Below are 23,882 nucleotides of genomic sequence, written 5' to 3'. Positions count from 1 at the left end.
GGTTAGGACAGTACTTATGTTTCATAAAATAGTGACTTTTTATCTACACATATTTCCACAAATTATTAAAATGACATAAATGCTCATTATATCTAAGTTTGCTTTCATTAATTCTTTGGGTTTTTAAAAAAAATAAATTTAAAGGGGTATTCACTATTATCCCATTTATAACTGGCTGTCTCGACTTCTTCAGAAGTTTCACAAATGTATAGATAAAACAAGTACAAAACTAAGCCATATTGTGTTAGTGTGTATTAAAAGAACGTTGAGAGTTGGAGGCTGTAATGTTTCCTTTTTTCCCATTCAGTAAATCCTTGCTTATCTGTTTTATATATGGAAGGGAGGTTGTAAATTTATTTTTTTTACTTTTTTATTGGAGGTTGTAAATTTTTAATTTCCCCCTTTCTTCTACCTTACCACAGTGAGTCCAGGTACTCTGTGGATAAGTACATTAAAGAAAATTATCGTATTAAATATATATACATATACACATATTCGTATGTATGTGTGGTTTGTATTGTATGTGTATTTACATGTATGTACTTCTTTAATGACACAAATGAACAAAAAAATAAACCAAGAGCCTAAAACTCTTACAGGCCCCACAGCAATGAGAACAAAAGACCAGTTACTCAAGCCACTGGGTCACGAAGACTAGTTTACTCCCAATGAGAAGCAATTAGTTTCACAGAGCACTTGTCATGCCAAAAAGTCAACTCAATTCTAGAGTATTTCTTGCACCAGTTGAAATGTACATAGACTAAACAATTTTAATACTAATACTGTAGGAAACCATGTTATTGTATAGAATACAGCTGAGCTAGGAAAACTTTTCATTCTAGATTTCAGTGGGTCCAACTGCTAACACAAATAACAGGACTGTATCAGGGAGGCCTGCTCTCTGTGCCTGACCTCCTGCCTCCAACCACTGTCCAGGCTTTTCTTACAGGCACTTACTCTGAGGTCTCCCAGAGGGGATATCTACACATTATTTAATTAGTAATAATGCTCTGTAATCACCTTGTAAACTCAAAAGTAGCACCACTTCACTAATTCAAACAAAAATTCTCATCTCTTTTCAGAAATGAAACTCTTAGGAATAGTTCTAAACAAGTGATTCTGCTGGTGAGCCTGAAGGAACATTCTCCACTAAAAGGGGGAAAAAAGTAAAGAAGGAAAGAAACTATTTATTGCTCCACTAAGAAAAATTTAAATGGTAGAAACTACAAATACACAAGCTTGGAAATCACTTATCCGTATCTATGTGAAAACAAAAATTTCCGGTTTGAAATTTGGAGACTAAGACACATACCTGCAGCAACCCTGAGGGAGGGAAGCAGTTCACACTCACAAGACTCTGCAGTTATGAGTGAATATGAAATTGTCTTTAAGTGTTATTTTCTTAGTTTACACACTCAAAGGTTACAACCAAATGGATCAGAATGTTACAGTATTAAGTGAAGATAAATAACCTAAGTAACAGATACACACAGTCATACCTAAATCTAGACTTTTTAAATTTTTTCTTGGTTATTGAGACAGGTGGCTTTTCAGAATAATGCAAACGTAATCTTATTTCAGTCTGACACTGTCAACCATCCAGAATCCAGAGTCTCAACACCATCTGGTAAAGTATGAAGAAGAGTAATTATTATACATATTTTTAAAAACAATCTGATAAGCACAATACATACTGACAAGTCAAGTTCACATTCACATTTTAATACACTTGGGTTATATACCACTGACATTTCTCTCCCAAGCAAATATACAAGTAGTCTTAAATCTGTCATTGAAAAAGAACTTTTATATGAAGTAGGGGGAGATGTTAAATGAATATTAACGATTAGCCGAACTTTAACAACTAAAATAAATTAAAATGTTCTTACTGAATACATTATCAACCACAAATCTATTCAGAAAGAATATATGTTCCAAGATGGCTTCTAACCCTGCAGCTGTTCCACTGGGGTCACAGTTACACTTCTAGCTTCCCATGAGTTATCAGCAGAAACTAGTTACATCACTAGTGCTCGGAGTGGAGATATGAGGAGGTAAAAACAAAACTGTTGCGTCAATTCTGTATTCTCACATTTATATATTCTGCCATAGATAAATTGCATGATTGTGGTAACACTGTTAGCACTGTTTACCTTGAAATTTCTTACTAACAGAGGTAATAAAATTTTCATAAACACCACAAAGAGCTGACAACTGTTTTGGACCTAAGTTCCTCATCAAAAGGACATTAAAAAAAAAATTAAAAAACTTTTCTCCTTAGGTATGATTTTTTAAATGTTCCATAACTATCAAATTTTAAACAATGGGAAATCTTAATTTTAATTTTAAAAACTCTTAATTTTGAACTCTTTTCAGAAATGGACACAGTTGGAGAAATCGCTTCCTATCCTGAGAGCTAACTAAAGATGAATTTAGGAAGCTGGTGACAACAAAAACAAAAAATGAGGAAAGAAGTGCCAAGCATATATAACCACACATAGTAACTAACATATAATAGACGGATACATCATGCATTATAGCTGAAGAAATGAGAAAACTCCTCTATAAAAGCTCTCTGAAACATGTAGCATAAATAGCATCCTTTGTAAATAAAACTCTAAAACACTAAACATATTCAAGTTTACGTTATGATATAATATACTCTCAAAATCAAGAAGAAGTTAAATTCTTATCCAAATATGGCAAAGGCATGTACATTTCTAAAGTGCGTAAACACACATACGTAGTAAAACCACAACCAAAACACTCCGGCCCTATTCCTTCCTGTACCCAACAGCAAAGCAAACTGATTATCAGCAATTATCTCTGGCTCACGGTGCAAGCACACATTCTGCCCTCTCCCTTTACATCTTTTGACTCCTACAGTATAGTATCTAAAATGAAAATGCAGTTTAGCATAATGCTGATACACTGCGAGAATTCCAGTCACTGACGGAAAAACTTGAATCCTTAGGATAAAGGATCAGTAAATAAACTGATGCGGAAATTATACGAATGCACATCTCAACATAGTCAGAAGTCAGAGGATTTCTAATTAATTGTTAAAGACTCAGCCAGAATGGTTAGAACATTCTGCGTAACCTGGATTTTACTATAAATGCATATACAAACACAAAATGCACAAACTTAGGTTATGAGTAAAGTTTCACATTTTAAATGGTTAGAATCATTTAATACCATTTTCAAACAACGTAGTTAAGTGATGATATATTAAAAGTTAAGTGTAATACTTTTATTTAATTATGTTATCCATATACCTGAAGTCACCAGTCAAATAAAAAACAAAAGGATAAAATTTTAAAGCATGAGAATTATATTGGAAACTATTATTTAACAATGTATTTGTCTCTTGAACCTAGTCTATTTACAGTATCATACTGTTGTATTTCCCTGTGCTGTCTCTAATGAAATGTAAGGTAGCATCTCAACCGTATGAATAAGGATTTTCAGAACAGTCTCACTTACTGTGGATTCCAAATTGTCCATCGTCAATAATAATTTCACTTTCTAGAATTGAAGGAAAATGGAAAACCTAGTTAAAATTTTTGATGTTTACAGAATGAACAACTGAGAAATCATCCACCTTAAGGATTTTTAAAAAATTTCTAAAATTTAAAAGCAGCCCAAAATGAATAAGCATATTTATTGTAGCCCTCAATAAAGAAATCCCTTTTAAGGAGGCTATCAAACAGCAGTAGTTCTTACACTCATGGTGATTATTCACAACGTTAAGGAAGAGAAAGAAAACTCCTCGGACAGGTGCTCTAGAGGCACTGAGACAAATGTTTACCCCCACCAATGTATGAGACTGACAGGTTGCTGGACAACAGTATCTCCTGGTTGATTTTTCAAACCAAAGATCTTGGCACAATTAAAATGCTTATTCTTACGTAGTGCGTATTCCGAATTTATCTAAAATATAATGCTCCTCAAATCCCAACTATTCTCTATAGCCAGCTAAAAGCTTTTCAAACAGAGTAAACTTACCTGTATACACAGAGCTGTGAGGAACTACCAAAAGAATAAATGCTGGCACATTATCTTCTAAGAGAAATTTCAACTAAATGAGAAATGCTGTTAAGCCCCACCCTCTGAGTAAAACACTAATTATCTTCCCTGCTACTTCCTTTCTCAGTTTACTTTAAACGTTAAGTCTGAAGTATTTGTAAAAATAAGTATGGTAGTTCCCAATAAAGACTCTCTGGTAGATTTCACATAGCTCTTAGGTTCAGAAGTTGTATCTTCCAAATATATAAAGTAAAATTTTTAAAAGACCAGAAACAAAATCATCTCATTTCTCAAAATAAGAAAGTATATTTAACTGCAAGATGCTTCAAAATGCATTTTTTAAAAAAATGTTCAGTACCTAATAATTTCCAACCTCAGTATGGGACTACTATAATTTTAAAGTACACTATCATAAAAATTCTAAATATATTATAAAAAATGTATTAAAACATAGAAAAAGAAAATCCAATGATGAGGAAGTAATATCTGTTTACATGAGAAGTGTCCCTGCTACAGGGTCTAGTAGAATCTCTCACTACTTTCTAATCCAAGCTAGTAACTAGCAAGGCATTAATTACCTTTAAATTCTATTTTTCTTTAGAAACTAAAAGGTTTCTCACCATTAAGTCAGTTTACAAATGATTCCAAGTGGGTAATTTAATGTATGTGAAATGAACTTCAAATTTTAATCTCAGTATGGAAAACAAAATTCAAAAATTCTTGTATGAAGAGAAATGCCATTTTGAGGCACAAGAAAACGGAATAATATTAAACAAACAAAAAACCCCTATCTGAATAGCAACTGTAACATAGCCAGCAGGGTATTAGAGGGAAAGATTCTGCTACAACCAAGAAGCCTGACTTCATTCATACAAATTTATCCAAGTATTTACTAGTTTAAAAAATATATATATAATAAATAGAGTAACTTATTCTATAACTATCCAATGTTAAAATTTGAAGAATCTTTGTTTTGGATCAATTCTTTCCTCAAAATGTTCTCGAAGTTCACTGAGCAAGTAATCAAATAAAGCCACGGATGCTCAGTCAAGAAGAATGCTATTGTCTATACTTTGTAACCACTCCAAATGAAAAATAAATATTCCCCAATAAACTCATCCAACCCAAGAACTTAAAAATAACTAGGCAAGCATTTCTAATAAAGTTTATAAAGAAAGGTAATTAAGAACAGTTTAGTTTTGAAAGTAAGATCCATGATACGCTAAGTGAAATTTGTAGTCCTGACAATGCATTGACCTTAACTTCAGAATAAAAGTTTATTAAATCCCACTAAGCCATTGTGCAGCATATTAGTAACTTTACGCATATGCCTCAAACAGATGCAGTTAATGCCCATACCTAAAGGGGTTATTGCTCGTGGTTGTAGATGAGTCTCCCACTTGTGAACTATGACTTGACATGGACCACCGATAGTCTGCAATTTAAAAGTTAAATGTCTGCAATAATTTCTTATATCTTATTTTCTACCCATGATGCCATTTGATGTTTGTGGTCTAAGTCTTATACTAAATATGAAACCAAGAGATTCATCTTGTTAATATCAATATTATATGCCAAAAGTCAGGAATGTCACAAAACATGATGAGTGCTGGAAGAAAATGAGGGTGAGGCAGTAAACAAAGAAAAATGAGATAAACGGGCACATAAAATCAACTTAAACCCATTCTTAAATCTGCCTACAAGACTCAATTTTAATCTTTAACTAATATTCTGTCCCAAGTTAACAGTAAATATACTTTAAGTTTGGTATGTCAGCAGTCAATGAGGTATTGCTGGATGAAATAGCTCATCTTAAGTAACTCTCCAAGTGTTCGCAAAAAGCCTGAACTACGACAGTAGAAAGAGTAAGAACAAATACTTCAAGATCAGTTTCACAAGTTACTCAAGGAACTAGTGGGCATAATAAAGCTCTTCACTACATATATTTATTAGTAAGTAGGTAACAGGAGGAATATTAGATTTTCTCATATCATAGTAACCAGTGTTTCTACGGAGCACAGGAAACCTTAAAGGGAAGGACACAGGCATGGGTAAATCTGAAGAACCAGTCTGATTAAAGGGAATGAACATCCAGCCTTAAAGTCTACAAATTCACACACTGTGACAATTCCTAATATTGTCTTTTGTTATCAAGTTCTCTTATTAAAAAAGAAAATAAAGCTTTATGTATTATTGATAACATCTATAGCAATTTAAAAGCAAGAATGAACTACCAACAAAGACTCCCTGTGTAATGCTTCCTAATTTTCCTTTAATTACTAAAAAATAAAAATAAAAAACAACTCGACAAATTAAACTTATGTGCCAAAATACAATCCTTAAATACACACTTAAAAAGCAAAACTTCAAACTATAACCTTACAAGGTATTTTAATTTTTTTCTTCTTTAACACGTCTTCTGAAGAAATTAAGTAAAATATAGAGAAGCAAAAAGAAACAGAAACCATCCATTACCACAGCACTTTGGGGTAATCACTATCAACATCTTCACATATAATCCTCAAACCCTTTTCTAGGCATATTGTGTGTGTGTGTTTGTGTGTGTGTGTATGTACACATTCAAAGTCTGGAACATATAAGCGTCCCTCTACATCCTTAAATGGCATTAAATATTCTATAACATTTTATAGGACTACAATATTGATTTCATTTAATAATAAATGTGCCAAGTGATAATAAATAAGTATGTAACAAATTAGGCAAATTATTAAGTAATTAGACACAAGGGATCATTTTACCACTTAAAATAACCAGAGGTTAAAATCTTTTTTAAAACTTGCAAACTTCTGAAGTTAGAAAACTAAAATTACATTAGCTTTTCATTCATTAATCCTGGGATAATACAGGAAACACTCATTTTATCTAGCTGCATACCTCCTTGTTATAAAGGTTCACTTATAAATTGATAAACTGCACGGACATTTAAAAAATGTAAATATAAAACTATCTTAAAATATGGTGAATTTCATTTCATTACATTAAAAAATGAGATTCATTTGATCCTACATCTGCTAGATGTTTTTTACTACAACTTTTTCTTGTCACATTTTTCTGAGTTTGTTTTTCAAACGTCAAACTTTCTAATCCTCAAAAGACGCAAATGCATACATTAAAAGCAGGAATGCTGTTTAGCAATGGGCAGCCAGAAAGAACTAACCTATTCCCTTCCTCCATTCCTCCCATGTCCTGCACCCCCCTCAAAAAAAAAAAATTCCTCTTTGCTACAAAAATGGTGTAGATTGATATTCTTATAAAAGTTACTAATCAAAAGTGACTTGAAAAGGTGCTGTGCATATTAAATGTTAGCAAGGATTAAAATGAGGGGGAAGAAAGGAGAGAGTTTGCTTTTGTTTTAATTCAGGGGTCAGGGGAACTTCACAAAGTGCTGACAGTATATGTATATTAAATCATGTAAAAATAGCCATGTGGATTAAACATTTGATAGGGAACATATTTTAGTAGTAATTTTAAAAACTCCACCCCCATCTGTTTTAGTAACAAACCCACTAATCATAAAACAACCTAGGTTTGAACAGAATGGAGTCTTGAGGAGCCAAATTCAACAGATGATTTATAATTGTGTCTACTGGTGTTTACACTATAAATCCGTGTTGGTTGGTACAAAAAAAAGCTACAACATTGGAAAAATGAACCAAGTTTTAAAATACAAATTTCCAAAATTTTTAGGACTATTAAACTTTAGAAGGTAATCTTAAATTTTAGCTTACTGATGTTCTTTAAAATAAACAAAAAAACTAAGACCTGCGCATTGGGATATTAAAGATCTCAGTAATGATTCCAAAACCTGCACTCCTTTATGCTAAATGTAACTAAGTCATTCTTCACGATCTTCGGGAAGAAAAGAACTCCATTCTGTAAAAGACTGCTACAATTTTAAGCACTTCAAGTGGAAGGTGAATCTTCGGAGAAAAAAGTAACAATATCAGTCCAAAACAGTAGTCCATGAATGGTACTCGTAGAGTTATTTTATATTTTAGCATGTTTTAATCAGGTGATTGCTGGAATGTTTTTCAAATGTGCCTATTAACAAAAATACAAAAAAAAATCTGTTTCCATGAAAAAGTCATAATGATTGCTCTCTTAAACAGTTATTGAGAACACTCAGCTACATCAAGCATTAAGAGAAACAAGATTACCTAACATTCAGACTGGGATTTTTGTTTTTAACAAACCACCAAGCAAAATGACTATTATCGTGTAATATCAATGCTTTCAAACATAAAAACTGAAAATGTCAACTTTAACCTTTCAGATTTTCTTTCCACAATTTTGAAAAAAATGAAAAAAAAAGTGCATGTAAAAGGGGCTTTGAATTTTTATCTATGATGTCAGAAGCCAAACCAATAGTTATTTAAAAATCACTTTTTTTTTTTTGGATGGGGAGGCAATTAGGTGTATTTATTTATTTTTAATGTAGGTACTGGGGATTGAACTCAGGACCTCGTGCATGCACGCACTCTACCACTGAGCCATACCCTCCCCCTAAAAATCAGTATTGTTAGTAAGACCAATGAAAAAATTGGTCTCCTGTAATAAGTAAACAAAGAAGGCTAGGCCACAAGAGATCTCTGGGATGCTTCAAATTCAAAGTTATCAACTGAGGGTATTCAGCATCCAGAAGGATTTTATTATACTAAGAAATCACTGAACAAAAAGACAACCCGGGCTATTCTGAAAACAACTGTCTATCACAGATGACTGATTCTTTTTTTTAAAGGATTTAAACAAAAATCAAGGGAGATTAAGAACAAAGTAAAATAGTTTGTAATGAAGAGAGGGTGGGAATAGCTCAGTGGTAGAGTGCATGGTTAGCACGCATGAGGTCCTGGGTTCAATTCCCCAGTACCTCCATTATAAAAAAAAAAAAGTGTAATGAATCTAATAAGTGAATGTTAACACATAAAAATTAGAGACACATATGTTACCGAAATATAAAGAGCTATTTCCAGTGAAATGAAGGAAAATTTTCAAAGAAAATAAATTAAAAAACTGGCTAACATCTCAGATTGAGGAAACAATCCCTAATTCCAGCCACAAACAAGAAGGAGTGAACATGGATTGAAAAATGTTTAAGTTACATGTTAATTCAGAAATTATCTTTGTGAAGACATGAAATTAATGGATTATCTGCAGACTAACACTAATATTTTCATTCCAGAAATATCTACTATTTTTGTTTCCTATGTTTAAATAATATTTGTCACCCATAATATTTTACAATTCAACATAGTAACATCTTACTTTAATTCTACAAAGTGTTAGAACATGTAGCTGTGAAAATTAAGAGAAAAATGACTTCAAGATTCTTAATTTCTAAAGTGAAAGCACTATGCCAGAGCAAATTACCAAAGAGAAAATATGAATGGTACAATTTTATTTATAGTTAACATTTTTGTGATTCAAAGGACCTAAGAAATCTAGAGTTCAAACCCTTCCTTTCACAGATAAGAAAGCTGAATTTTGAAGGTCAAGTGACAAGATCACAAGATTTTTAGCTTAGGTTCTAAAGTGCTTGGATAGATGACCTAAAACTTTTGACCCAGTAAAATTAATCCTATTACCACTTCAGTTTTTCAATGCTTTCATAATTACTCTGCTTTCCAATCATTCTTTGTGTTTATAAAATATATATTCTAATAATTTACATCATTTCAGAATTTAAGATTCCTTGAACATCAGTTCTATCATTTGACAATGGACTATTGAGACAAAGTTTCATAACTGTTTCTATTAAAAATTGTTTCATTTTAAAAGCGCCACCAACGTTAAAAAGAAATGTCACTTTAAACTGGCATGTAGGGGGAGGAAAAAACCTCTAGCCATATGCATGGGATTTTATGTAGCTATTTACTCTATTCCATGAAAAACATACTTACCATGGCAGCCCCTGCATCACACGGTACATGTGTACACGATACAGAGCACCTACTTAAAGAAACACACTCACCAACACATACTGTAAACTTTTGCAAGTATTACAAGGGGAAAAACTTGTTTCTTACTGTAAGCAGACTTCTTGCCAATTTTTTGAAAAAAGCATTTTGGAACGATTTGCTGCTTTTGGTTACATTTTTCAATGAAAAGAGAAAATACTATAGGTTGGCTTAATTTGACCTGTGTTGACAACAGTCTTACTTTAGGAAACTATGCCCAAAGGACTCCTTATGATATATCTCGTCCAAATGCCCCCTTCAGTAAAATTTACTTTATTTCACATGTTACAAATTTCACATACCAAGATCCTCAAGTAAGCTTCCCAAGTGATGAGTGCCATGACCCACAAATCTATGCACAATTGTTCACTTTACATACTAAAGAACTTTGTCCCGATACACAACCCCATGCCAATACATGATCTTCTCTTAAGCCATTAAAGTGAGACTGTTGTCAAGATAAGCCAACACAATGATCGACCATAATGTAATTTAATTTTAATTACTGAGTATTCACAATATATTCTTGGAATAAGAAACGTAATAGGTGCAAAAGACAGCTGAAGTGGGTTTGTCATTTTTTTTTTTTTAATAATGGTGGCTAAAAGAAGGAAAAAACAATGGCTGCTTGCATTTTTTTTTTGTACATGTAACAGATATTCAAGGACCCCGAAGGGAAATACAATTTTAAAAAGGCCTAATCCGTGTTTTGCTTCTTAGACTCCTGCCTCAGCCCTTGTTCATATGCAGCCCAAAGTGTGTTCAAAGGTAAAAATATGAAGGAAAAGAATGCTTTCAGCAAATAAGTATCTTTAAAATGAGAGAGAAAGAATCAACTTTCTTTTCTAAATATGAAAACGATCCCAAAATAATAAATCATCGTTAGCAAGCAGATTCAGATTTAATAGATACTCCAAAGGTGTTCAGAAAAGATCCTGGTCTATCAATACCATCACTGAAAAAATCTAAAAGGAACGACTTCAGTTTTGACGGGAGTTAAACACTGCAGCCACTCAGAGATGACTGCTGTGAAACACATTTTTTTAATCTATTATTTATTTATACCACAGAGGAATTAAAAAAAAACAAAAAGAAAAACCCTTACTATTGGTTACTAACTAGTTTATAAAAGTTACAGAAAAGGCACACCTACCAAGAACATTTACCATTAAAACCAATTCCATGATAAAAATATTGCAGAACATACTTACTATTAGTCTTTTAAAAATTCCATTGCAGACATTCGTCTGCCTCTGAAGTGGCTACTTCCTTTCTTTTTGGTACTAAAATGTTATTACTCTAGAGTTCCTTTTTCCTTATTTGATCAAAACAAACTCATTTTACTCTTAATGTTTCCAAACTTAAGTTAGTTGCTTTTGAAAGAAGTCAGTTTTCTAAAGAAATTGGAAACTAGATAAAGAAAACATACCTTTGGTTCTAAAAAGCACCCTTTGAAGTAGCGATACTGAACTGATACTCCTCTACTGAGTACAATGGTTGCTTTCCATAACATGCTATGAGGGGAAAAAAGGCAGCAAAATTAGCATCAAACTAAAATACATAAAGACTTCATAATTCATAAACCCCCTTAAAAGTAAGATCTGTGAACAATACCATTTATTTATTCCTAGACAAAATTTTACTCCAGGTCTAATCTGAACCAGGGACTAGGAACACAGTGATGATTAAGTAGAAAGAGCCCCATCCTCAATGAGATTGCTTGCTTGTTGTGAGTAGACAGACAAAATAACCAAATAACATACACAGGAAGGGCCAGCTGGCCTTCCCGAGGTGACAAGAGGTTTTGGAGGGAGAGATCTCAACAAGGAAGAGCTGTCTGAGCTGAGACCTAAGTGATGAGCTGTCCTACGAGCCAGGAGAAGTATTTCAATCAGAAAAGGCAAGCAGTGCAGATCTCCGGATCTCCTCTGACATCCCACTTACCTAGGGATGTTACAAGGCTGCTAGGAGGTTCTGAGGCCAAGGCCAGTGAGGTCGGCTCATGTTCCCAGCTGTTCCTTGCTCTTGTCCTGCCCGGCCTCTGGCTATTCCCTTAGCCAAGCAATCAGTGTCTGTATCTTACTTGTTTCAACACAGTGTCTTCCTCTGAATTATGCTATGCTGACATATTCTAAGGCTAATTCTAAAGCTTGGATTCAGTGAAAGAATTCACTACAATTCATGACTATAACTGATCTTTAGCTTCAGACCAATGGTATCCAAAGCGTGGTCCCAGGACCAACGGTATCACCTGGAAGCCTGTTAGAAATGCAGATTCTTGGGCCACATCTAGATCTACTGAATTAGAAACTCTGGGGGAGGGCCCAAGCAATTTGTAACAAGCCTCCAGGTGACTCTGATGACGAACACTTAAGGTTGAGAGCCTGAGTCACAGATCATTACCCAAACATTAATTCAGCATGAATAGCTCAGTGACTATAAACGGCAGCTCCAAATGTTCTCCCATGATACCAGATGGCTAGCACTGCTCCCCACCTGGCTCTGCCAAGGCAGGTTTTAGGGCATTATCCTCACTCTGACTCAGCCCTGGTTCCTAACAAGATATCCACCACCAGCTGTCACCCATGGTCCCAGCTTCAACAATCAGGTTAACCTGGTAATAAAACACACATGCCCTGGCTGCACCATGGGAAACTCTGGTTCCATCGGGCTGGGGTGGAGCCTGGTCGCGGGGAGTTTGATAGACTCTGGGTGGTTGGTCGAGAAATGCTGCTGTGAGGCAAGGGCAGCCTAATGTTTGGCACACGTGCTGCTACCACTTTTCTCTGATAAGCCTCAGGATCCTTTTCAACACAGGGCTCCAGGCAGATTCCACGAACGCTGAGGTGAAACTAACTTCCCATCTCCACTACAAAAAAACTGCATGCTTCCAGTATTATCTCATCCATAAAACAGTCAGCCTACATATGTGAAACCAGCCCCAGGTGTGCACAGAATTAGTGGGAAGCTTTGAAAAAATATGCTGGGGACCCCCTCATGCACTTATTAACAATCTTCCAGGAGTAGGGTCTAAGCATGTGTATTTTTTTAAAGGGCTTTAGATTCTTTAAGGTGTTTTTTTTTTTTTTTTTTAAGTGATTCCAACATGCTCCCCTGGTTAAGAAGCACTAAATGAAAAGATGAGATGGAGAGAACAAACCAATGAGTCTTCTTACTTCACTGCTCTAAGCAAATATAGGAAAGTTAAAATGAACCAGAACTGTTCAATGACATCAAGAATGAACACAACCAGATGAAACTCAAGAAAAACCAGGAACGAGGGGCAGTGAGAAGGTTTACTGCACCTGCCTGATTCTGAATCATCCTCATATCCTCTCTCCAAAATACCATAATATCTATGAGGGCAAATAAAATCACAAATAATCCACATTTTCTGCATTATTAGGAAACAATACCACAACCTTCAAATTGTTTCCAAGCAGAAAAAAGAACTCCAACAGAACTCGGCACCACAAGTTTGTAGGTACAGAGGCTTAAGAGACTGAGAAAAAGAGAACAGAGGACTTAGATGCAGAGCACACTGATATCCCAAAGAAACAATTCTGAAACACATGAATGTTGTCTAAATGCAAAGATTCGTTTACCTTTTGTATCATCTACTTATATCACCTTGTGTCATCAACTTGCTTTCTCTTTGTGAAGCATTCTTTATCTGCCATGTATGAATCAGTTAATTTCAGTGTACAACCATGTCAAAACGGCTGGTTCCTTAAAGTTAAGAAGTTAACTGTTCTCCTTCTGTTCATATCACATTCCAAGTCTGGAATAAACAGGTGACAGAGCAGCTCAAGAGTTCAGAGCAGAGGTAAACGACTTCAGAAAGACACGTTTCACTTCAGACAGGAGTGACTGATCCAAAAAATCAAAGAAAAATAACCACTTGAAGAAAATAAACATCTCGTTTGTCTCTGACTCCACTATCATTTATCAATGGAACTCAACGTATAAAAACAACAGAACTGGCTGAGAAAATGTGTCACACTAATGACAACAGGGAAAAGGGTGCTCTGTGTACATGTTTTGTTTTCTCTTCCTTAGCCTACATTATGGTATTGTTTTATCTTCCTTGTCATTTTCCTTTGTTTTGCCATCAGTGTGAACGACCAGCTTCTGTTTGCTTGCTTTACTCTACCTGTCCATGACCAAGGCTTCTGGTCTACACACTCAGTTCAATGAGATGAGCCCATGATGACATGGATGGATGCTCAGCAATGTCAAATTGCCATAAACATTCCTAAATGCTTGCTCTCAAGTTTTGTATTTCTCACATCACGCACTGACAAAGTCTTCTGTCTACAACTGGTCCACAGGCTACATTTTTAGTAACACTGCACTGCTCTCTGGGGGCACTGCATGTATTTGTATACTATTTAGAATCCCCTCATCGCTCCTTCTTTACCCCCACACGTACATCTTGACAACCCGTGACAACCTGTAACACTTCAAAATATCCCCAGGTGGAGAAGTACAACCATTGTTGACATCACTGATTCTACCCTAACCCTGCTACCATGCAGGTGAGGTAACGAGGACCAGAGCTATTAGATCTGCCCAAGATCACAGATACCTGCAGAACTGAAACCGGCCCCCATATCCTCCTTTCCCTGCTCCAGGGCACCAGTACACCCACACTAAGTTGAGTGCTGTGCTTAATGTCAGCAGTGAACTCATTTCATTACGTTAGCTAGGATATCTACATGAATGTTCCACTCCCTCCTACTTTTAATGCTATAAACATCTCAAGAAAATTATTTCATAGGCTAAAGCAAAAATTAGATCTTTTATCAAGAATATGTACTAAGAAGTCAAAAGATAATGCCTTAAAGTATTTTTAAATTAAGAAATAGCAATATACGCTACTTATTTAGAAATATGGTAGTAAAAGAACCAGCCAAGAGCTGCAAACATCTGAGAGGTGGAAATTGACAAACAGAGGAACTTGTTTTTTTCACAGCAAACTTTGTAAAACAATTTCACTCTTTAATGCATAAGTGATAACTTTGATAAAAATTAAAACTAAAAGTAAAAAATACACCAAGGTGTCTTAGAAACCCCCAAGTTTATAGCCTGAATGTCACAACTATTCTGTAACCTGACACATTCCTGCTTACCTTTCACCTGTCTCATTCTCTGGAAGAAGAGCCACAGCATTTTGAGGATTCCAGTTTCCCAAAGCCTCACAGCTTCCACATATTGCAAAAACTTCTCCTAAAAAAACGCACAACCAGTTACAGTGGAATAAATAGGAAAGTCTCAAAGTCTAGTTTTAGGAAGAAAAGAGCAGTCAGTTGCACTAGTTTACCTGGATGCAGAGTCCGCATTAGCAGAGATGGAAGAGTCTCACTGGAGACATGGTGTAGACCCAGGTACCACAAAGCACCTGCCTTATTAACTTGACCCCTCTCTACAGAACCAAGGCCAGAGGAAAGGAAGATGTACAGGACAGACTTTTCTTCATTGTTCGACTACTTACTGAGCCAATAACAAGCACCAAGAAGACAAAGTGATCAAACCACAGTCCTTGTCTTCAAGGCAGCTTCCGATTTAAAGGGGCAAACACTAAATGCATGTAAGTATTCTAGAGAAATAGCAGTTTTTTTCAGGAATTCTAAAAATAGCTACTAACAAGTTAAAGATCAAGAAAACTATCAAAGGGACAAGAGCAATGTAACAACAAAAAATCCTCAGAACAAAGACTTATATAGTGAAAATCTAGTATTCCTTAATAAAATAATCACTTCATCTGAACATTTCTTAATAGATACACCAAACATAGAGCTCTTACCTACATTTGCTAAATTTCCTATATTTAGCAAAACTCTACAACTCCTTGGATAAAAGTATGCAGAAGTCTTTGATTTATACATCAACACATTCTGAACTACTATTATTAACATGCATTAAAAAAAATGAACTGACTACAATTAACTGAGCCCAAATGAACAAAGGTCAAGACAAGCGCCTCCACATTCTGAGGGGAACCTGGCTTCCAAGCTAAGGCACTACTCTAGGAAGACCAGGACTACAGTGGGCCTTAGCCACACGCGTAATTGCCTAAAACTGAAATTCCAGGTGTGGTAGTCCTTCAGGAGCTTTCAGCGTCCTTAATACCTATGGGTAAAAGCATAGGGCAGCTATGTATAAAGATTTCATGTTATTTTTTTCATCAGTCCTCCAACCAGATTTTTTTCACAATTAACTTAGGTTATACTGACCTTTTCTCATTTTTTTTTTTGAAAGGATAAACACTGTTGCTAAATACAAAGCACAAATATTCATTCCCAAGACTATTCTTGCTGCTCTGCACGGGTACAGCATACACTACAGTGGCTCCTAGCTCGAAGTACAGGTTATCATAAAATCACTGATGGGGCCCTCTTCTACTTCCTTTATAAAGGAGAGTCTCATTAAAACTTTTTCACGCAGTCAGTTATTTCTTATCCCCACACAAAACAGCAGCTATTCTTTGCTCTGGAAAGAACATGTATTCTACGTGGAGAAAGTAAAACTTGGACAATTGGTGCCACTGTACCCCCACAAGGGCGCCTTCATCTCACCAGTTCCCTCCTGCAGTGCTGCTGTCTCTTTGCTGACTGCCTCTGAATATGGCTTCTATGAAGAAAACATTTACTAGAACACTTTCTTTAATTGGCTTTCATTTATAAAAGATTACAAAGACTTGAATGCTAATGAAAGGAATTTCAAACAGCACTCCCATATACTCTTTTTACTTGTTCCCTCTAACTTCACCTCTCTCTGCCCTCCACATTCAGCAGAGAACACTACCAAGGTGGTATGAAGTTTGGGGGGAGAGGAGAGTCTACCCCAACACCGCCCCCCCACCATCCCTCTACCTTTCCTTCCCACCTACAGATTCACTTGCGTTCACATCCACCATTCTCTTTCCTCTAGTCCTTGAGAACAAGAGTTCCACCTTGTCAAGCAGACCATTCTGAGGCTAATTCTGTGGTCAGTCCATCTGTCTGACACGGCCAGCTCCTTCTAGCTTTAACTGCCTATGTACGAAAGTATGATAGATTTCTGAGGTCTTCTCTCCACAGAGGAGGCTACACACTGTACAAGAGGCGAGCACTTGACCCCAGGGAGCCAACTCCATTAACTAACTATTGATCTTTGATCTGCAGAATCTTGCCCAGAGGGAAGCTGTACCAGATTACCTTGGCTAAGAATCTGAACTTGGACAAACACACACTGTCAACTGCTGTGATGGCTGCTAGAACAAAGATGCTGGATATACAGAATGAATCATTCATTCATTCCTTGAAAATATATTTACCTCTGCTCTGAGCCAGACACTATGCTTGGTACAGGAATTCAGCATGAATCAAAGTCCAGAAACCAGAAAAAAATTTTTTCATAGAGCTTATTACCATCTATCCACAAGCAAAATTACTCAAATAATTCCATAAAATCAGTAAGAAGTACTACAAAAAGTCCTGGAACCTTGAATTTCAGAGACCTTAACCTAGCTGAATGTGGGAGGTTGGGGTAAGGAGAGTCAGGAAGGCAGGGGAAGGGAACAGATCTAGGCAAAGGAAATAATTTAAGAATGCCCCAAAGGAGGGGAGGAATACAACAGATTTGAGGAAATGGCCAGTATCGCCAGAGTATACTAAACAAGGAAGTATCAAACCCAGGTGTGACACTGCTTCGCCATGCTGTCTGACACTCACATCATTTCACACTGCTTTAACAGCAAGAAATGCAATGAAGCTTACCAAATACAATAAATACAATGAAGCTTAGCCAAGGTAATCTGGTACAGCTTTACAAGTAGGGAAGAAACTTAGCTAAATATTTCACCACCTTCTCACACTAGAAACATTTCCCTCATTTTCCTACTACTTAAAAATCATAGCTCAACCATCCCTGTCCTGTGCAAAATTAAATTCATGCTTTCTTGAAAAACATGAGAATAAGATACATTATTTGGGAAGGTATTTTTTTTTCCTTGAGTTTACTATGTTCCAAGCACATTTCTGATATCAGGCATGCCCTAAAAATATTTGCATCTAAAAATTAGGCCCACTCTAGTAACAACTCCGTATTTAAGATAATCTAGATAAGAAAAATGCTCATTTAATTACAAAATGTTTTAAAGTAAAGCTTTACAATACCTGGTAAAAGAGTTCCTCTTATTTCAAAGGTAACCTGAGAAGGTGTCATTCTGATGGATTTACTTCAGGATGTCGTGCTTGGGAAAAAAAGAAGACATCGTTGTTAGTATACGAAAACATCAGCTCTAGATAGCTACCACCAAGAAACAAGTTAAAAAGCACAGAAACAAAAATGAATCTCAACTCTGAGCAAAGGATTTCAGAGACCTTATATAGAGAGCCTGAATGACATAGGAAGTACCTAGCAAGTTTTAGGGCCTAGTGTTACAAACCTATTCTTTAAGAATGTATGGACCAGAAAAACTGCAAATCAACTGTCTCCAAACTTATTTTTTTCAAGAATTCAAGACTACCTTGTCACATACTTTTCTTTTGATAAGCAGCTGTTCTGAACTCAACCTATCTTTCCTGACCAGGCTCAAGTTTATAGTGGAGGAAAACAAACAAAACCCAACTAGCGATGGATAAAAGCTTGGCTCCAGGGGATTTCTGCTTTAATTAAGAAGGTTCCAATTCTATTAACAAGGAAACAACCAAAGAACTTTAGTACCACCTACTGAAACAAACTAGCTATGTTCTGCAACATTGAGAATCTGCTTCTAAAGCGTACATGAGCTTTTTTTTTAAAAAAGAAGGGGTGGGGGGTATGGCTCAGTGGTAGAGTGCATGCTTACTATTATTTTTGAGGTCCTAGGTTCAATCCCCAGTACCCCATTAAAAAAAAAAAGTCTAATCACCCCCCATCAAAAAAACAACAAAAAAATTTAAAAAAGAGACAACTCTCCCCACGCAAATCACTCCTCAGGTTTTCTCTGTCAACCACAGGACCATCATTACGCTAGTTCTGTAGATTTGAATTTAGAGTCTCAACTCTGCAAAACTATTATCAAATCCAGTAGATTCTAATTGATCTTACATACATGCCTTGTTTTCCCCTAAAGTTTAAACTTCATTCAAAACTCTAATCTACTTTACATTCTGGCTTCCCAATCGCTTTCCTACAATACATTTTTTGTCAATTAGAATACTCTTCCTCAAGTCCCTGTCTTGGAATCACTTCCATTACTTACACAGTAACCCCTAAACCTGTGATGTCCTCTACTGCTTATCCACATTTTCTCTCTAGCTTATTTTTCCTTTCTTCACTGTGTTTCCCAGCCTAACCATTCTGTTTAGTATCCCTTAATTTAAGTACCTGAGAGAAGATAGGAAATTAAAAAAATTTTTTTAATGTATGTCAATTCTCATGTAATTTATAGACTTTAAATATAAAAAAGATATATTTCACACAAGGTCACATCATATTGTATGTAACTTCTCCAATTCCCCCCCCAAACTTCTGCACCCTAATCCACCAACGTTCCTAAAAGAATTCCAATCATGTCCTTAATGTCATTTCCATTAATTCATCACCCTAAATTTTGTTTATTTGTATTTACTCATTACTTTATTTAAAAAAAATCCTGAATTACTTTTCCGAGCTATTTATCTCTCATTTCCCTACACTCCCTTCCCCTCCCTGTGACCCAAACGCACAACTCTGCAATGGGCACTTAATGAACACTGGCATTCACGGTTAACCACACTTCTGAGTCAAGGTAGATAGAGCTATAGCAGCAGTTGTCACTGGAGGCAATTTTGCCCTCCAAGGGATATTTGACAAGGTCAGGAGACATTTCTGGTTGCCACCTAGTGGGCAGAGGCGAGGAGTGCTGCTCAGCACCATGCAATGCACAGAACAGGTCTCCACAAATAATTGTCCAGCTCCAAATACCGATATAGCTAAGAATGAGAAATCTCACCTCTAATATCTAATATCACAGGGAGCTGTGATGAGAATCAAAGAGTCCAGGCTCAACGTTAGCTCTAAACCATGTATCATTCCACTTACATCAATTATAAAATGTAAGTACCGAATGTCTATACTCAGCAAGACCACCAGTCAATATGGTTTCATGTCACTTGGATAAATAAGTCCCTATTTGGCAACTCTACCATTTCAGTTAGAAAATCCAAGACTCCACACTGGAGAAAAACCTGTCCTTGATCAAATCAGGTACCTTAATCTACTTTCTGTGTCTAAGAGTAAACACAATCTATTTAAAGCATATACATCCAGTTCTAGCATTGCCAAAACATGTTCCTAAATCTAAAAATAGCTCTAGATTGTTACCCTCTCATTAACCTATCATTACCCAAATATCTTAATAGTTGTCTTTTAACATGACATGTGATATGAATCTGAGTATAACCCTAAGAGTACAAATATATCTTTCTAAATAAAGTAAATAAAATGATTCATTGAAGCAGTGCAATCATTTAATTTACTTATAACATACCAAGAAACCTTAAGGTTAGCAAAAAAAAAAAAAAAAAAAAAAAGCTTGGCTTTTAAATTACTGAATTTCGAGACAGCAAAAAGCCCCATCATCCAGCAAACGGCTGAATGATCCACCTCAAAGCGTAACTTGTACTTTCACCCAGTGTTTACTGCCACAGTTAACTAAGGACAATCCCATCTACATAGTTACAAAGTTGGTACTCAGTTTTTGATCAATTGTAAGTAACTATTTTAACCAACTTTAGGGAAGTCATATGTAATTATTCCTATGTATCAAAACTAACAACTGGTATAAAATTATCTCTAAATATCTACTGCATTAAATGGGAAACATGTAAATTTAATTTAATGAAAAGGAAATCAATGGATGATTAAAACTGAGCCTCTCATTCTTAAGGTTGCTAGTATGAGTGGCTACAGTAACTAGGCTGGAAATAGCTGCAGTATATACACTATACAAAGCTACATACACAAGCAGGAAAATATCCCCCCAAAAACTTCCCCAGATGTCAACAAAGCATCATCTTCCACCATTGCTGAAAGTCATATAATCTGTTCATTTCCATTTGCCCCATCCCCTAAACTTAATACCACACCAAATAAGACTCGTCGGAGCTGCAGCAGTTTACTTGATCATGGACAGAGGCCAAAATTCTGGTGCAGGACTGAAGCAAACAATTTTGGCATCCTGCTACCACTAAAGTAAAACAGTGCTGTGGAACGAAAAATTTACACAACCACCACCACTTCCTCTCCTTCCGAATAAGCCAAAAAAAACAAAAAAAACAAAAAAAAAAACCCCAAAACAACAAAAAAAACTCAACTTCGATGGGGGAGTCTTCTAGATATACATAAAACACGAGTAAGATGAAAAATGCTAGTCATTTTTACAAACATGAACTGACTGCAAGTAATTTAACCAATTTACCTATAGCCTCATGTAGACACTAAGCTTCCTGAGACAGGTTTTTGGTTTTGTTTTTAAACATCATCTCCATTTTATGCTTTTTTGCAGATAAGTATTAAGCAGCATTGAGACTTTGAGTAGTATTTAACACTACGTTAATGCTTTTTTAAAGACTCCAGTAATTAGCAAGATGACATTGTAATTTATATTTTAAAAGTATCAGAGTTTTTATTACCTGGCAAAATAAATTTTACTCTATTCTTTTTTTGTCAAATAAACTACCCCAACATATTCCTTTGCTGGTTTGCCAGCTTGGGGAACAAAAAGGAGATTTAAGCAAACAAAGGTACAGAAACATTTAGTTTAGAGCTAAACTGAAGTCATTTTTAGCTAAAATGTGATTTTTCTGGCCACAAAGAACATATTTCACTGTTTTCCTACAAAGTTTTTTCAGAGAAAATGCTGTTTCCAATTCTCTGCTCTTTCCTAGGATCCAACAGCTTTGATCCACACAACTGGCTTTAAGAAAGGAGTATACAAAATACCTAGATTTTTCTGGGTTAATTTCTGTTCATCTGGGTAAGAGGATCATCACACCCCTGCTACTGTGATCCCAGTATACTTTGAGCCAATATTTTAATCAAATCTATGAAGACATGAATGGATTTTTATTGAGAAAGCACTTCTGGAGATTTCATTAAGTCTCTGATCATCTTTCTAAACAATGCTGTAAAATTTTTCCAAAATCTTTTCATTTCATTTTACTTTGACATTATTTTCATACATATTTCATATTTTTTCCTGATTAAGTTATACACAAAGATTGGATTCATCTACTTACTTTTTGTACATATCAAATTTTACTCACCCTGCCACTGGGATTTCTTTTGTGGTCATTATTCCTGAGTCCAACTTTTCTGTCTTATTTTGTCTAGGACGAATATTGGTTCTTCCTAGTTGAGAACTGACTGAGCCACATCCAGTTTTACCTGTTTTGTTTTATTTATCTTGTGTTATTCGTATCCAGAATGTTAGGAGTTGCAAAAAGGAGTGACAGCTTGCGTTTACTTCTTAGCTAAGTCACAACTGTCAGAAATGTAGCAAGACGGAGAAACAAGAAGGGGTAACGTAGTGGGTAAGAACTGGGCATAAATAGGAAGGGAAACAGTATGAGTATGAGTATGAAGAGACATCAAGTTCGAACATCCTGCTTGGTTCTATCAGTTCCTCTCTGTGTTACATCAGTCTGGACAGCTGCCTCAAGGAGAAAGAGTTCTCTACAATTCATGACTGAATTTATGTCCGATTTTCTTTATAATGGAGCAGTGGGGTGAGAGGAGGCTGATGAAGCACCTAACTGATGGACGCTTTCTCCCAGAAATCATCAAAGCAATTTGAAGAGCTCTGGGAAAAGTACAGCTTTTAAGAGAAGGGGCAGCTGTCTTAAAATTGTATCAAGGACACTGATGTCTCTTCCTGGAACCTTTTCCTAAAGGAGTAAGGCACCTTGGTTTCTTGCAATAACTCAATTATACTAGCATGTAGTAAACTACCTGGTTAAGCAATTTCATTAAATAAGCAGTTGTCATAACACTATCAATCACTTAAGGATAAAGCCGCAGAGCGGTGGTGGGCGAGGGGCACGCTGTGAATTAAGGGGCCCACAGATGACTCCAGCTGCATCTGTTTCTCCGTTCCTTAACTCGGTTCTCTGAACACTCGTGGCGGTGCTATGCCCTCTGCATTATGGTATATCGACACTTCACAACGACAACACTTCACAGAATTTCCGGAGGGGAACTGAGCACCAGGCAGCCAGCCCAGCGGAATCGTGGCAGCGAACAATAAACAGGATAAATAGGTGCTACCCATCGGCTTACCGGAGCAGAAGTCCAGGCCGCGGTTTCCCCGGCGGGCAGTCCCCGCCCGGGCTGGGGGTCCCTGCCCACGCCTCGACCCCCGGGGCCCGGCGACCCCCCCGCCCCGGCGCGCCCCCCGGCCTCGCAGCCCTGACAGCTCGGCCCCACGTGAGCGACCGCCGCGGCCCCCGCGCCGAGAGCCGGACCCGCCCGGCCTCCCGCCTCACCTGCCGGGTCCGCGGCTTCGCGCCGCCGCCGCCGCCGCCGCGCCCAAGAGCGAGTGCCGCGGGCCGAGGTGCCGGGAGCCCGCGGCCCGCGCCTCGCCAGCGCTCCCCCAGGTGGCCCGCTGCGGCGCCGAGCTGCAGGAAGCGGCTCCGCTCAAACCGGTTTCAGCTGCTCCAGACCAAACCGCCGGGCCACCCCGCGGGGCGGGGCCGGAGGGCGGCGGGGCGGGGCCTGACGTCACGTTCGGCGCCGTCCTGACCAATGGGCGGCCGCGCGCGAGGGGCGGGCCCGCTCGTTCCTGGAAAGGGCCCCACGTCGGCGGCGGGTGGCGGCTCGGCTGGGCATCCCCCGGGGTCCCCGGCGTCGGCTTTTTCCACTGGCCCCGAG

General features: G+C 37.0%; 1 protein-coding gene across 1 annotated transcript in view; it reads right to left on the bottom strand.

Annotated features, from left to right (window-relative positions):
- Positions 1-23,674, bottom strand: part of GPCPD1 (glycerophosphocholine phosphodiesterase 1) — a 48,750-nt gene extending 25,076 nt beyond the window's left edge. The window contains 8 exon segments of the mRNA XM_032461868.1: positions 1,500-1,588; positions 1,590-1,624; positions 3,487-3,528; positions 5,389-5,464; positions 11,434-11,518; positions 15,137-15,233; positions 18,164-18,240; positions 23,498-23,674. Coding sequence (XP_032317759.1) covers positions 1,500-1,588; positions 1,590-1,624; positions 3,487-3,528; positions 5,389-5,464; positions 11,434-11,518; positions 15,137-15,233; positions 18,164-18,212 — 473 coding nt within the window. The 5' untranslated portion in view covers positions 18,213-18,240; positions 23,498-23,674.
- Positions 23,675-23,882: the final 208 nt, after the last annotated feature.

This window comes from Camelus ferus, chromosome 19 (genome assembly GCF_009834535.1).
Source record: "Camelus ferus isolate YT-003-E chromosome 19, BCGSAC_Cfer_1.0, whole genome shotgun sequence".
Taxonomy (NCBI): Eukaryota; Metazoa; Chordata; class Mammalia; order Artiodactyla; family Camelidae; genus Camelus; species Camelus ferus.
Note: the sequence above shows the minus strand (reverse complement) of the source record. Positions and strands in the feature narration are given on the sequence as shown.